At 33.6% G+C, this 14,926-nt stretch overlaps 2 protein-coding genes across 2 annotated transcripts; one reads left to right on the forward strand and one right to left on the reverse strand.

Annotated features, from left to right (window-relative positions):
- The first annotated feature begins 1 nt into the window (after position 1).
- On the forward strand, positions 2-1,001 carry LOC132168071 (uncharacterized). Its single transcript, XM_059579145.1, has 2 exons — positions 2-479; positions 630-1,001. Exons 1-2 carry the CDS (start codon positions 17-19, stop codon positions 680-682), a joined length of 516 nt encoding a protein of 171 aa, XP_059435128.1. The 5' UTR covers positions 2-16; the 3' UTR covers positions 683-1,001.
- Positions 1,002-1,346: 345 nt separating this feature from the next.
- Positions 1,347-6,318, reverse strand: LOC132167427 (rab escort protein 1). Its single transcript, XM_059578395.1, has 9 exons — positions 5,561-6,318; positions 5,164-5,286; positions 4,785-4,884; positions 4,065-4,103; positions 3,717-3,963; positions 3,510-3,585; positions 2,645-2,840; positions 2,133-2,213; positions 1,347-1,777 (listed from the first exon to the last, which is right to left on the reverse strand). Exons 1-9 carry the CDS (start codon positions 6,256-6,258, stop codon positions 1,682-1,684), a joined length of 1,656 nt encoding a protein of 551 aa, XP_059434378.1. The 5' UTR covers positions 6,259-6,318; the 3' UTR covers positions 1,347-1,681.
- Positions 6,319-14,926: the final 8,608 nt, after the last annotated feature.

The following is a 14,926-nucleotide window of genomic DNA, read 5'->3' on the forward strand; positions in this document are numbered from 1 at the left end:
GCTCCTTCTTTGCAACATGGTGGGCCGGTATAGCAGATCCAACGGCTCATATTTTTGGCACGTCACCAACAGCAAATTGACGGGCCCAATTTGTCAGCCCCACGGCCCATCACGAACTCGACAACTTCAAACCCAGTGCTCAGATATGGAAGCGACTCTCTCAACACTGAGTGCCGAAATGGAGTTCGCGAACAGAGTGGTGAGCGCGGCGATTAAAGCGACGAACAACAACGCGGTAATCAACGTGGGTTTGGTGGGGTCGTTCGTGGTGCTGGCCGTGAGATCGTTGAACCAGCAGAGAGACATCGAGGCCCTGGAGGCCCAGAAGGACTCGCTTACCCATTCCAACAAGGCAGTGAAGAAGGCGATGTGGGAGTGGAAGCAACAGCTCTTCGCTGAAGCCTCCTCCACTGAATCCGCTCTCGTCCCACTCACCAGGCTCAAAGCCATCTACGGGGAAGCCGTAGAGCCCCAAATAGGTAGTCTCTCTATCTCTTTCTCTTTCTTTATGCATAGGTGTTCTTCAATTCTGAATACCTTTTTTGTTTTTTTCTTGAGAGTGATTATAAGTTTTGATGCATGATTATAAGTTTTCCTATAACGGCTTTTACTTTTTATGGATTTGCCAGAGGATGCATTGAAGGAAGATGCAAAATCGTCTGCCTCAAATTTTGTAGTCTGAAGCTGGTTTTTCTAGTTCTCGAGGATGCAAGCATTTCAGACACATTGATTGCTGATGAGCGAAGCTGTTCCTGGGAGACGAAAAGCGAATTGATTTTGCATTGTTCTTCGTTTAATTGGTATGTAGACCAACGATAGCTCGGAATTTCCCTTTAAAAAAACACTATGGTTAGTTCTGTAAAATCTATTACTTTAGAAGGAAAGCAAAATAAACAAGCTGCTAGGGTTTGTGTTTTGTTAGCCTCATTGTGTTATTTCAGTTCCTGTAAAAACAATCATTTTACAAGATGAAAGAGTTAAGCTGAACCTCTGTTTGTTGAGAGGACTTCTTCCCTTACAGTTTATTCTGTTACATTATTACCATGGACGTTGACCTGATTGTGAAAATAGATAATTATATGTTATTTCTTCTATACTGAAGCTGAAATGCAAGAGACTGCGTAGCCAGCCATTCATAGATGGTATGATTTTCCCCTCGGTCCCTTTGTTGGCCTCTTGCTCTCATCAGGCATTAAAAATGTCCTATGAACCTCTGTTGAAAAAAGCTGACTATACAAGAACAACGATGGTTTGCATAATAGTTTACAAGACGCAATCAAATTACACTTCAAATCTGGCGTGGATCCTTGAGAATTAATCACAGAACGAATTGAAGCAGAATAGACAAGACACAAGAAGCTGTTTTTTTTTTATCGAGTATAAGAACTGTGAAATCCTCCAAATATCTGATTGGATATGTTCTTTTACAGTGTGATACAGGCACCCTAACAACCAATATTGGCCAGCTAAGGTAAAGTTGGTAAAGTTTCTGAAAATGAACAGATAGATGTGCCTTCTTCATATTTATAGGCCACCAAAATTGTGAAACCATGAGGAAAGTAAATTGCGTAATCTTAAGGTATGTCTTTTCTCATGTACTCTTTTTTCTCAGCCTCGCCCATAATTCAGCAACTCCTGGGTCAAAGCATTGATGAGTGGAAAAGGTTGCAGCAAAGCACCATTAGCTATCTAGGCTAGACTCATAATCGTCCTCTGGATTCTCGGGAGAGACTGCATCTGGAAAGACATCTTCATTGGGATAAATCTTCTGAAATAGCTGCCAAAGTAACAGAACCACCATCGAGTTAAAGTTAGGAACTCAAAATGTGAAAATAGCAAAATTCCTCAATAAATTGGACCTATGGTATGACAACTACGAGGGAGAGAGGGAGCATAAAAAAAACTGTTGAAGAATATACACATGAACTTAGTCCCAGTAAAAGCATGCATAAGGTTGTTCGATCACTTTGTTTCATATTTGCCCCGAACAACCATTGCATGGGAGATATCCCAAAACAGAATAGTTTATGCAATGAGGTAAGATATAATGATACCGAGAAGTAATAACAATTCATAATACAAGGTGAAACAAAACATTGAACTTTATGAAGGTTAAATAAAACATGAAATACCTTCAAAGTCTCATCTAACAGATCATTATAATTAAGATTTCCATCTGGAATGGGAGCGTAGCTGATAGATTCTAATTGATCCTGAAATTAACATAAAAAAGTTTATCAGATACCAACACATGTCAACCATAATGCTGCACATACAGAAATCATATCCACTTGCAGGGTTTCACCAAGAATGTCCACATATATCTCTGAAGAGTACTCAGACCAACAAGGGTTATGCCTTATCCAATAGGCAATAGGATACTCTATCCACTTGATTTCTTTAATTGGTAAGTGACACACGCACCTAATGGATTTTGACCATCCCCTTCTTTTGAGACAAGGAGGTATCATTTGAGCTAGAGCTCATTGGCTATCCACAACCCACATGGCTAGCATCCACCCAAACTGTTTTCAAAAAGAGAGCTTTTTTTTTTTGGGAGGGAGGGTGCTGTAGTTTGGGGAGGAACAACACCAACAACAAAAGAAAAAAGTCTAGAACAGAAAAGTTGTGACGAGAAGCATACCATGGTAAGATCCTGAATATACAAAGCTTTCCAAAGTAAGGTGGGTTTTACTTCTGCTGCAATATCACTTTGAACTGTGGTATTACTTTCGGGATGTCCAGACTCGGGTAGCATGAGAAGAGCATCTATGGCTGCATGTAATAACTCTTTCCCCTTATCGGCATCATGACACAAAGTGGAAAAGTATAATACAAACCTGAACAAGCGAAGGGAATAGTGTGAACTCATGTTTCACAAGTTGTTCTGAAGATGTAAGGGTATTAAATGATTTACTAGGCATTATGAATCCACGTATAAATATAGTACTATTAAATGCCAGATTCACATGACAATGATGATAAAGGAGTCAATAAATCAATCATTAATCCACATAGCACACGTCTCTATACAATTAGCACCAAGTATCCCACAACATCACAAAAACAAAACAAAACAGCCAATTAAGTAAAAATTTGCATTCTTTCTGGCTAAAAATTTGTTACACAACCATTGACATCAGACAAAGAACATGGTTTTCTTTAAATTTTTTCCTTCTTTTTTTTTCTTTTTGGGGAAGGGCCAGCAGGATGTGGGCTGTTTCTATCTGGGCAAGGAGGTGTTGCATTCTAAAAACACCACTGCTTATTTCAAAATGTTTCAAAAGTGGCAACATTATGCCCTTGATTTAGCGACTGAGGACCAAACTAATGTTCATCTTAGGCAAATTATACATGCTTCATAATGCAAAGGCCCAACTAGTTTATTGGGCACAGACATAATGCTTCGTGATTGTGATGCACAATTTTTAGAACTTATATCATACACTCGATGATAAATATCAAAAACAGAAGCGATTAGTATTCATCTACACAAACCATAAACTTACATGCCCGAAGGACAAACAGCTAAACCGCTTCCTATTTGGAGAGCTCGAATTGATGTAACCTGTTCAGGGTACAAAGCTAGGAGAGGGAAAAAAAAAATTGTCAGTTTCTCTCCCTCTAATTCTTTTCTTTCTTTCACTCTTTCTTTTTTTTTTTTTTTCTAATTTTGTTCAAGAAAGTACAGGAATAGCTCTAGAATTAGATCTTACATCTAGGAGGATATACCACCAGGAAATTCGATGAATCTGGCCTCAAGGAGCTCCTTGTAATGCATATTCCCCTTGCCACTTTCCTTTTAACATCTCTCAAACCTAAAACTTGAAGACTTTCTCTCAGAGGATCTCGTGGAGATGAAGCTAATGGCAACTGAACTGTAAAGGATGGATCCAGGACTAGCTGATTGCAGAATAAGTCTTGACCTGAAGATAATCTAACTCCTTTGTAATGCTCAGTACACTGCAAAGTTTTCAACAATTGACAAGAGCTTAATACAGGTAGCCAATATATCATATAAGTATCTATAAAAGAGCATAAAATGAAAAAAGATAGTTATGCACCTTGTCCATAAGCAGGGCAATCACAGGCATTCTCAGAACCTGCATATTAGAGTTTCAGGTGCATATAATCAGACCATGATAAACAGATTTTTTTTTTTTCCCCTTCTCTATATGTAGGGAAAAAAAAAAAAAAAAAAAAAAAAAAAAAGAAAGAAGAAGCAATATAATCAAACTCACCAGACGTTGGAGTTATGTTGAATGTTAACAACAACAAAAAGGTAAGTCCAATAATCCAACAGCCCCAAATGGGTACTATCCTGACCCAGAAATTAACTACCACCATTATCAATATGGTAATCTTATTTGAAGTTGAATAAACCAAGCTTACCTTCTAAATAACCTGGGCTTTCATCCTTCCTATGAATTTCATTTCTATATTTTTCAACTACCGACCTCCTAACTTCAATTCCTATCAATGCAAATGGATGAGAATTCACTCCCAAAGGCATCAAGCAAATAGGTCAATTTTTTTTATTAATAAATGTATAATAAAGAAATTCAACAATAAAACTAAAAAACTAAGAAAGAAAAAAACCGTACATTTCAAACAAGGTTAGACAAACATGAACATGCATGTATCTAATTTAGAAGAAAGTGTTATCATAAACAAAATTCACAAGGCGTTAACAAGTGTTCAGCAGGATGTAGAAAACAGTAAGGAACCAACAAATGATGTTGCTCCAAGAACACTAAGTTGTAAACCCATAAATTGGAACTTACATGAATGCAACCTTTGACAGCAGCCCGACGGGAAAAAGCTTGTGGTAGTTCCCCTTGACCATAAATTGGATAAACCAAAGCCCCAAGTGCATTTGGAAACCTGAGAGCGACAAAAACTGTAAAGCGCATACTTGAGGCAACTTGATTCTCAAAATAAAAACCAATCCCAACATTCTTGAGTCAACAATGCAAGATACGAAACATAATGTTTTCTAGTATTAAATACAAGACCAACAGAACCCAAAACAATCCATTATCCACACAGAGAACACAGTTACTAATTACACCCGTAGATCTTATCAATAGCACCAAGATAAAATCGGTAGCTTAACAACACAACTGTTTTTAAGTGTGAAACAGAGAGAGAACAATAACTAACCTGCCAACCGACGAGTTGTAGAGAGCCAAACTATCTACACCATCTTTTGTTGTGAGTACGTCTTCACAAATCTGTGTGTCCTCCTGATCATAATCGGCCATGGCTATAGCATACAGAATAATCCTATAGAGCAAGAAAACAATACAAATTCTCAATAATGAACCAGAACTATATATGAACAAAAAATGGTCAAAGAAAACAACTACAAATGCCACCATCCTATAACAATTCGAGTACAAACACAAACATCCAAACACATATGCATAATCCATCATTAAAAGGAAAAAAATAAAATAAAATCATCAAATTTTCAAAAAAATAAAACAATTATGGATATAAAGAAAGCTCACTAGCAGTAGCAGATAGAGAAGAAGAAGAGCAAAATGTGATGCGTTACGATTTAATCTTGGGCGGTAACCGCATTTTCGTCAAGAAGTCCACGAACGGACTCTCCAAATCCTCCTCCGAAATCCTCGAATTCTCCACACCACCATCATCACCAGCCAAGTGCTGCTGAACTAGCTTGAAGAACCTCATCAGCTGGTTCTTCTCCATGAGCCCCAAGCTCTTGTCCTTGAATATCGCCGCGCGAGAGTCCGGCACGCTCACCAATCTCCTACTGCTCTCGTCGTACACGAAGCTCGCCTCGATGCTCTTGAATTCCATGTATTGGTTCGCCCCGGATCGGAGCATGAGATCGATGGACTTATCGGCGCAAAACAAAACCCTAGGTCCGCACACATCGATGTTGAACTTTCTGGAATACTCTTCGGTGAATTCCTCAGGGGCATGATTGGAAATGCCGACGTGGGAGTAGAGGGGCCGTTGGATGAGGGTCACGGGGGTGTGATCGTCGCCATCGGATGCGGCGGACGGCGGAGGTGTAAAATGTGGATTGAGGAAGGCGGAGAGGTCGTGGAGTGGGAGAGAGGCGAAGTGGGACCCATAGAAGGGGTTGGGGTCCAAGTGGAGGACGGTTTTTCCGTTGGCGGAGGCCGCGGCGGCGATCACAGATCCCGGTAGACCCGTGCCGACGACGATCAGGTCGAAGTTGGTCGGCTCGATTGGAGGGTACGAGGATGCGTCTTCGCTCATGGCAGCGCGTGGAGTGAATGTCCCGGTGTTCGATTGGTTCGACTGTGAGTGTCTGTTAACCCAAACATGACCCAAGCTGGCAAAGAAGGTCCAATCAAACTAAAAAGAAAATGTCTGTTACTTTGGGCCCAACCTGTCATGAGCTTTTGCACTTTGCAGTAGATCCATGATTGAAATTAATTAAGCCCAATACCTTTGTTGAAGACGATCTAATAGTCTTGGGTCATAGATTCACGGCCTTTTTTCTTTTTCTTTTTTCTTTTTTTAATCTATTAAATTGATATTTATCTTTAAAATAGGTAAATAAAAAATAAACGTAAGAATCACTCACTCTAAACAAAAAAATATATATATTAATTTAATAAACAAGTTCTTCATGTCTGAAGAAAAACTTTGTCCTTAGCCATCCCATTCCAATTATAATCCATTTGTTGCCATCAAACTAATTCATTTATGGTCCACTTTCTTATTTTATTGAGATGCACCCAGAAGATGAATGGAAATCAGCCTACTTCTCCAACTGACATTGATTTGAATGGGACAGAAAGATTAGGGCAAATGAATAGGTTGTTTTCGTTTCCAATTTCAGGGGACAAATTTTCAAGATGCCATCCACCGGATTGTGATGTTTGATCATCTTCCACTTTTATGTTCAACCTTCTCCTGATTGTGTAAGGGAAATTTCAAAGTTAATAAGTGGGTATGGTATGTATGATTCCATATGCTACTAAAAGCAATATAGCACACCATGTGAAAGAGATGTGCAATGTGGCCTAACCTTTCTTCCCAATATAACTTTGAACTTCCAAATTTGAGTCAAGCCCTAAATCTTTAGCTTCTTCTTAATGATTCCTCATTTGGGTGAGGAGAATATCGACCATCTCGTTGTTTGTTGCCCTTTCTCATAAAGTATTTAATATAATCTTTGGTATAAATGTAATATTTCTTGGGCTTATACAATTTTGAAATAGTTAATTCGGTGGAAGACCTCCCACTTTAGAGGCAAATTTTTTATATCCGTTTGTGGTGAGAATTATGATAGCTTTTACAATATATGCTCCTTCGCGTCAGAAAAATTGTATGTTTCAAAGGATAAACAAAGATTCCGCGTGCATTATTTCAAAGATTTTGTTTTGGGTTTGATTCAAAGTCAATTCTTTTAAGAGTGTGTCGATGACTATTCCAGTAATTGCCTTCTAACCAGGTCTTGAAATTGTTTATGATGTAAACTTTGCTTGGTCTTTTGGCTCCTTGTAGACGCTTGTTAGTGTTGGCTCCCTATGCCTTTTAGGCCGTCTTTTTTTTTAAGGGTTGTTTATAGATTTTTTTTTTATTCTTGCTAATTTTTTTTAATAAATTGTTAATTGACATGTTAAAAACATATGATTCTTATATAAATTTTTAATCATCGCTTGTATTTTAAATACACCTCAATTTAATAATAGACTTAATTTGAAAACAAATTCTCCAATCCAATTTGAAATAAATATTTGCCCTTAAAATTAGCCCACAGAAACATATCAAGGCCATGTCAGTTTTGCCTCATTGAGTTCAAATTAGCATTGGTCGAAGAAGACTAGATCAGGATATAGATTTGGATCTAAAGTAACCCGCCAAAAATGAAAACCGGTGGAGCCTATAGAAAATACACCGAGCATTGCTACCATGAAATGGGAGGAGGCAAGATCTAAATTTAGAACTTCCCTCTTCTTGAAGTTCTTCTTGGTATTGTTTAGAATAAAATAGAGAGATGAATTCTATAGAGAAGGCAGAGCCTCTCTCTCTCTCTCTCTTTAAATGGTTATTTTTTAATAATTTTAAGGGTCTGCTGTTCAAGTTCTCCTCTTTGTGCTTTTTCACTGTTAGATTGTCATTTGACATTTATTTTCTTCGTGTTCGTAACATAAAAAGTAAAAACAGGTAGAGCGAGGATTGCGGGGGTGCTGGGCTGCTACACCGTACGTAATGTGTTGGTTGACATTTGAAGGCTGAAGCCCATTTCCTTTTCAAGGGTTGCCTAATTTTCTTTTTCCTGGGCTAAGTGCCTAATGGGCGCCTAATTTGTTTGAACTTCTGAACCTTCCATCAACCAAGTTTTACAAAACACGTTTTCTTTTTCTTTTCTTTTTTTCTTTTTTCTTTTTTCCCTTTATTTATTTATAGTAATCTACTTTTTATATTTGAAGGGTCCATTTGGGTTTGTAATTTTAAAATGTGTGATTTAAAAATATAATTTTTAAAAACGCAATTTAAGCGTTTATTAAAATTGCAGTTCGACCTTTAAAATTACAGTTTGGCCTTTAAAATTATGAATTTTTAAATTGCATTTTTTTAAAAACGTAATTCCAAACAATTTATTTTTTGCAATTTGGTTTAAAATCGCACTTTTCATCTATAAAATCACAATGCTCAAGTAGTTTTTCATATCAATGACTTAAAAAAAAAAAAAAGTAACTTATAATATGTCAAGTAAGTTATCAATGTATAAAATAAATACAATAAATAAGTATAGAGAGTAACTTTTATTTTCATAAACAGCACAAACTTCTATTTTTCTAACCAACAAGAAGAAAAAGTACAAATTTATTGCAATCAACTGTCCAAATTGAATGGAATTCGAATGAGAAAGACTATCTAACTTGAAGGCAATTTAATAATAGACACGTCATCATTTTGGATCAGAGAAATAGAAAGAAAACAAAACTAGAATATCTCTCCGTCCTTAGAAGGCTAGAAGGGAAAGGAACCAGATAGTCCATTCAAGGACATGGTTAGCACTAGGATTTTATTCAAATTCTATACTATAATATTATTGGGTCCTAAGAAAACCCATTGTTTTGCTTTAAGAATTAGGTTTGATGACATAAGAAGGGTTCCACCTGGTCGGTAGTTGAATCGTATGGTTATCAAGTCATATACTAATGAGATTAAAAAAAATAAAAAAGTCATATACTAATGTTATGTTCTTATAGCTTGTTTGGGCGTGCGTTTGAGAGTCTAAAAGTGCATTTAACATTCAAAAAATCCGTTTAAAATAAAAAATCTGTTTGAACAAAAGTTTTATTTTTAAGCTTTTATCAAAAAACGTTTTTTTACTTAAAAACCTTATTTTTCAAACATAATCTCAAACATGCTATTAAGGTTAAACTTTTTTGTGTTATGTGCCTTTGAAACTTTGGCCCTATTGGTTATGTATATAATATTAGCATTAGGTTAGCACTTGTAAAAGAATGGGCCACCATTATCATCAACACATAAGCGTGTTAAATTATTATGATTATAACGGGGGCCAAATTTGGGGCACGTGCACTGTATTTGGTTGGCTTAGTAGGGTAATATGAAATAAGTTTAAGGCCTTAATTTTACATGTTTCGTCGGTCCATAAGTTTTTAGCGTACTCCTTATGTAATTAACTAAATTAATTTGTTGAATGACACAAACATGAAAAGCTAATATATAGTATGGAATTCACAGTATTTCAAATGTTCTGAATCTTCTGATAGTTTCTTGAGGTTTTCTTTTTTCTTTTTTTTTAGTGGATTAAAGTCAGATTAGCGAGAAAGCATCATTTAATGATTGTGTCATGCTATACTTCACACTAAAATTACATCACGGCTTGACGTAAATTAGTAATCTTTAATTTTATTTTTTTTAATAAAAGTTTATTCAAAGTTTACTAAATCATGCGAAGTCAATTATGACGTGATTGTGGGGTGGTGTGAATAATAGTATAAACTTATAAATTATAATTTATTATAAGGATTAAGGTGACTGGCCAAACATCACTAGACCATTATAGCATGTACTAAAATTGGACTTTTCAACCTAACCAAAAATAATAATAAATGGACTTTCTATGGCACAGCTGAGTGATTTGGTTGACTCTTAAAAAAAAAAAAAAAAACACACTTTCTATGGGTTGTGAAGTAAGACAGAGTGACGCAGAGGTAGTTATGGACCTACCCAAATAAAAAAAAAAAAAAAAAAAAAAAAAAAGGTAATTTGGGTGGTCGAGCCGCTCACTAGGGTCACATTGTGGAGTTAAAGTGACACATGACGGCTCCGTTTGATAAACGGTTTTGTCATAATTTTGGCTCTACATTATTTATCTCACTTTTTTATTTTTTTAATATCTTCTTACTTTTTACATCACATTAATAATTTTTTATTACTATTTAAATAAAAAAATCACTATGAAACAATTTTTTTTTTTCATACCAAATATTTTTATTTTTTCACTTTAAAAAAAAAAAAAATTATTACTTTTTTTCGCATCAATCATTTTTTGCTATAGTATCGAATCAAAATCAAAATAAAATCGCTTATCAAACAAACCCGACATGGTCTTGAGTCTTTAATGATCCACATCAACGTCATGGGTCCATTTGTTTTTTTTTTTTTTTTTAATTAAAAAAAATCATACTAGTTGAATCTATTTATTTATTTTGAGTTAATACTTTTTCCAATTTTTTTTTTTAATATTTCATTTGTTTCCCTTTTTCCCTAGATTTTTTTGTTTGTATGTTTTTAAAGTTTAAGGGTATTTAAGCAAATATGGTTTTTAAACTTAAGATATTTTCGTCATTTAACGTCCTTCTAACTATTTTGACTAACGGATGGGGTTTTATTTAACGAATTGTAGTTTAAAGTGGTTTAACGTCACATGATAAGTCATTGGAGAAACGTGTCAACTCAACTGTAACTTTAAAAAAACTCTTCATCATAGTCTCGATGTCCTTCAATTCAATCTTCCTTTGAGTTAAGAAAAAACCTTCACTTGCAAGACTACTTTCTCTTCTTTTTAGGAGTCCAATATTTATTTATTTATCTCTGCTTTTAAGTACAACACGCAATAAAAAAAAACAAAAAACAAAAAACAAAACAAACTACTGAGTACTGACAGTGGGTGGGCACTGGGGAGGGAGGTGGAGTCCAATATATAAATCCGACGACACTTTGCCCCTCCATTTTAGGGTTAAAGCCTTAAAGGGTTTCTTATTGTGCAAACAAACACAGCCTTGCATATGTTTTTATGAGTAGTAGTGATTTAGTGAATACTAGTGTGTATGAAAAGTATAAACGCTGGTGTTATTATATATATATATATTTACTATTTAAATATTATTTTAATTATATTTTATAATATTATAATACTGACATGCACACTATTTATACATGCCGGTATTCATTAAATTACTATTCTTTTATGATTTATCTCAGCCTTCCATAAAAAACATATGTTTTTATGTGTGTTTTTTTTTTTTTTTGTTCCTTTTATTTTCTTCTCTCTACCTGCCTTAGAAGTTAGAACCCTTGACCTGGTCCAGGTAACAAATGCCACCGACAAAAGCGGTACAAATGTTACTTTTCATGATCTTGAAACCATAAAAGAAGTTGTCAAGTCTTAGCGTCTCTTTTGCGTCATTCTAATAATAATGTGATTTTTAAAATTACTATTAATTTTATAATTAATTATTATTAAATTTTGATCAAATGATAATTTTAAAAATGATCAATTTTGTTCTTAAGGGGTAGCTCAATCGACTGTGAACCACACCTCATGAAGCAAAAGTCACTAGTTCGAATCCACTCTCCCACTTCCTTTGTGTATACATGTAAAAAAAAAAAAAGCCACCAATTCTTAGAGTGACACGAGAGACACAAAAGTGACTTTTAGAATTACTCAAATAATATCAGGTGGGATATAGGGCCTTTACAATTTGTGACACATAGAAAATTAGTCCTAGAATTGTGCATGGGTAACTTATGGATGCTAAGTCTTTCCTTTTTTTTTTTTTAACAATCCAACATTTATGTAAATTGACTGTTTATTAGGTAAGACCGAACTTTATAAGCCATTAGCGATTATTGGGAATTGTAATTTGTTAATGCATGTGAGGCTAGCACATAATTTATAATATTTTATGAAGTTTTAATTATAATTTGACTAGTCATTTTATAATGTATTTGATTAACGTTTTTCCTAAAATTATTTATAAAGTATAATCTAAATTAATAAGGAACAAAACCAATAAATTTTTGGCTTTGTTTGTTAATGTATTTTGTGATGTGTTTTTTGTTTTTGGTTTTAAAAAGTGTATTGATATTACATAATGTGAAACATATTTTTGTGTTTTGGTGAGTATATTGCTTGTTTTTAATAAATATTTTGTGTTTTTTAATGTTTATTAATATTTTTATTTTTCACGGAGTAATTATTATTTTTTTGTATGTTGTTGATCATTTCTTTTCCTTATCTAAAGGTTGCTTTGTAGCTTAGTAATGCGGTGAGCTTCACAAGAGTAATCATACATATCATATTCATATTTCATTATCTCGATGTCTCATTGTTTTTGTTTTTTTTAGGGAAAATTAATATGATTTCATTTATAGTGGTTAAAAGAGCATAAAAGCTTTTACAATCACAGAACATACAGTTCTGCAAGATCATAACCGAAGCTAAAAACATTACACGTAAAAAAATCGAAAAATAACAAATCTTACAATGAAAAATCAATCTATGACGTCAAACATCCGCTATCCCAGCCCGATCTTCTAATTATATAATAAATCTATTAACGCAGACTCCTTCCGAGAGCACAGGAAGCCATTTTTCAGGTATGAGCAAAAAACTCATACCCAAATTATTCCTCTCTCGACTCGAAAGTCATAAGCATTATTCACGTCCTTGATGTGTCATTGTTAATCTATCTTTAAACCAGTCATTATATATATATATATATATATATAGTAAATTAATAATACCACGTTAGAATAGTAGGATATGAATGTAACATATAACATTACTCTAAAATATTTGTGAATTTGATTCCACCATCTAAACACATATTTTGGTACTATTTCCCGAAAGATAATTAAAAAATTAAATAACAACAACCCTTTGTTCGGGATACGTTTATTAAAACCTTTATTTTATGTTCTCAAAACAAAAATATTAACAAATAATCAAAAACTTAAAACATAATAACACAACAATAATTTTCATATTTATGTAATGTAAAAAACAAAAAAACAAATTTAAAAAAACACATTAACAAACAACAGGTCATGAAGTTATTATTTTGTTGTTTTATTTAATTTGTAAGGATGCACAGGTTGTTTATGTGAGGGTGTATGCAGAAAGTTAGGTAGGTCTGTCTCCCGCAAAAGGATCATTTTGGCATATTATTTTGTGCGTTTAGCCGCCTGTTGTAGATCGGAGATAGATCAGATGGTCCAATCAAGCGAAGACTTATTTGGGTTTTTTTTTTTTTTTTTTTTAAAAAAAATTTACTTTACCCCTTAAGTTTGAGGAATTTTTTAATTTGAACCCTAATATTTAAAAATTAGCAATGTATTGTCTAATGTTTCAAAAAATTTTAATTCATACTCTCCGTTACTAATTTCTGTATAATTGGACGAAAATAATTTTACATGCATTTCACATGAAATTTTAATGCCCTGTATTCCAATATTTATAACATTTTGTACTAACATTTGCCTTTTTTTTTTTAAACGGAAATCTGATTTGATTAAGAACAATATTATAACATTTTGTACTAACATTTGCCAACTGATTTAATGGAACGGAATTAAACAAGGGACTTAAAGTGCGTTTGGGATTACGATTGTGCTTTAAAAATAACTTTATCTAAAATATAACAAAAATTTGTGATTTCTATATGCAGGTTATAATGTCCTTATTCGGAAAAACGCGAATTTAAATCAAAATTACAATTTTGCATAATAAATATTTGATAAAAAAAAAAATACATTTTATTCCCTGAACTATCAATCAATTTGCACTTTGACTTAAATGTTTAAAAAATGACACTTGATCCCCCCCAAACTTCCAAATTGTTGCAATTTGACAATTCTGACTTTTGTTCTCAAAATGCCCCCATCCCAACTTTTTTTAAAAAAAAAATTAAAAATTAAAAATTAAGAGATGTCCAGTATGGGGTGGAACTGGGGTGGCTGGTCACCCCTTAATTTTTTTTATTTTTTTTTTATTTTTTTATTTTTACTTTTTAACTTGGGATGGGGGTATTTTGGAAAAAAAAAAGAAGTCAAAATGATCGAATTGTAACAATTTAGAAGTTTGGGGAGGTCAAGTGTCATTTTTTAAACATTGAAAGTCAAAGTGCAAATGAGTTGATAGTTAAGGGGAGTAAAATATATTTTTCCAAAAAAAAAAAAAAAAAAACTTTTTAATATGTTTTACCAAACACATTTACAATTTTAAAAAGTATTGATTTCAAAAACGTAATTTTTAAAATCGCACTTATTAATACCACAATCCCAAATGGATTGTGTTTTAATTAGTCATTTGTTAATATATATATATTAAACAAAAAACGTGTTGTCAAAAAAAGCTTATCAAAACAGAAGTTGTTAGGGCATTTTACTTAAAAAAGTTAAATCTATTAACATAATGCGTTTTACAATTCTATTTTGTCGTGTGACTTGAATCTAGACCTCATTGCTTAAAGATGCCAAGATGGTACTCTGTCAATTCAGCCACAACCCAAAGACAATTAATTTTTTACTTTTTTAAGGAAAAAATAAATAGTAAACAGAATATTATCTATTGCCATTAAATGGAAATTACTTATTTTATAATTAAAATTTTATTTTCTTGTATTTATCGGTATTCATAGTATTACAT

Source organism: Corylus avellana, chromosome ca1 (assembly GCF_901000735.1).
Source record: "Corylus avellana chromosome ca1, CavTom2PMs-1.0".
NCBI lineage: Eukaryota > Viridiplantae > Streptophyta > Magnoliopsida > Fagales > Betulaceae > Corylus > Corylus avellana.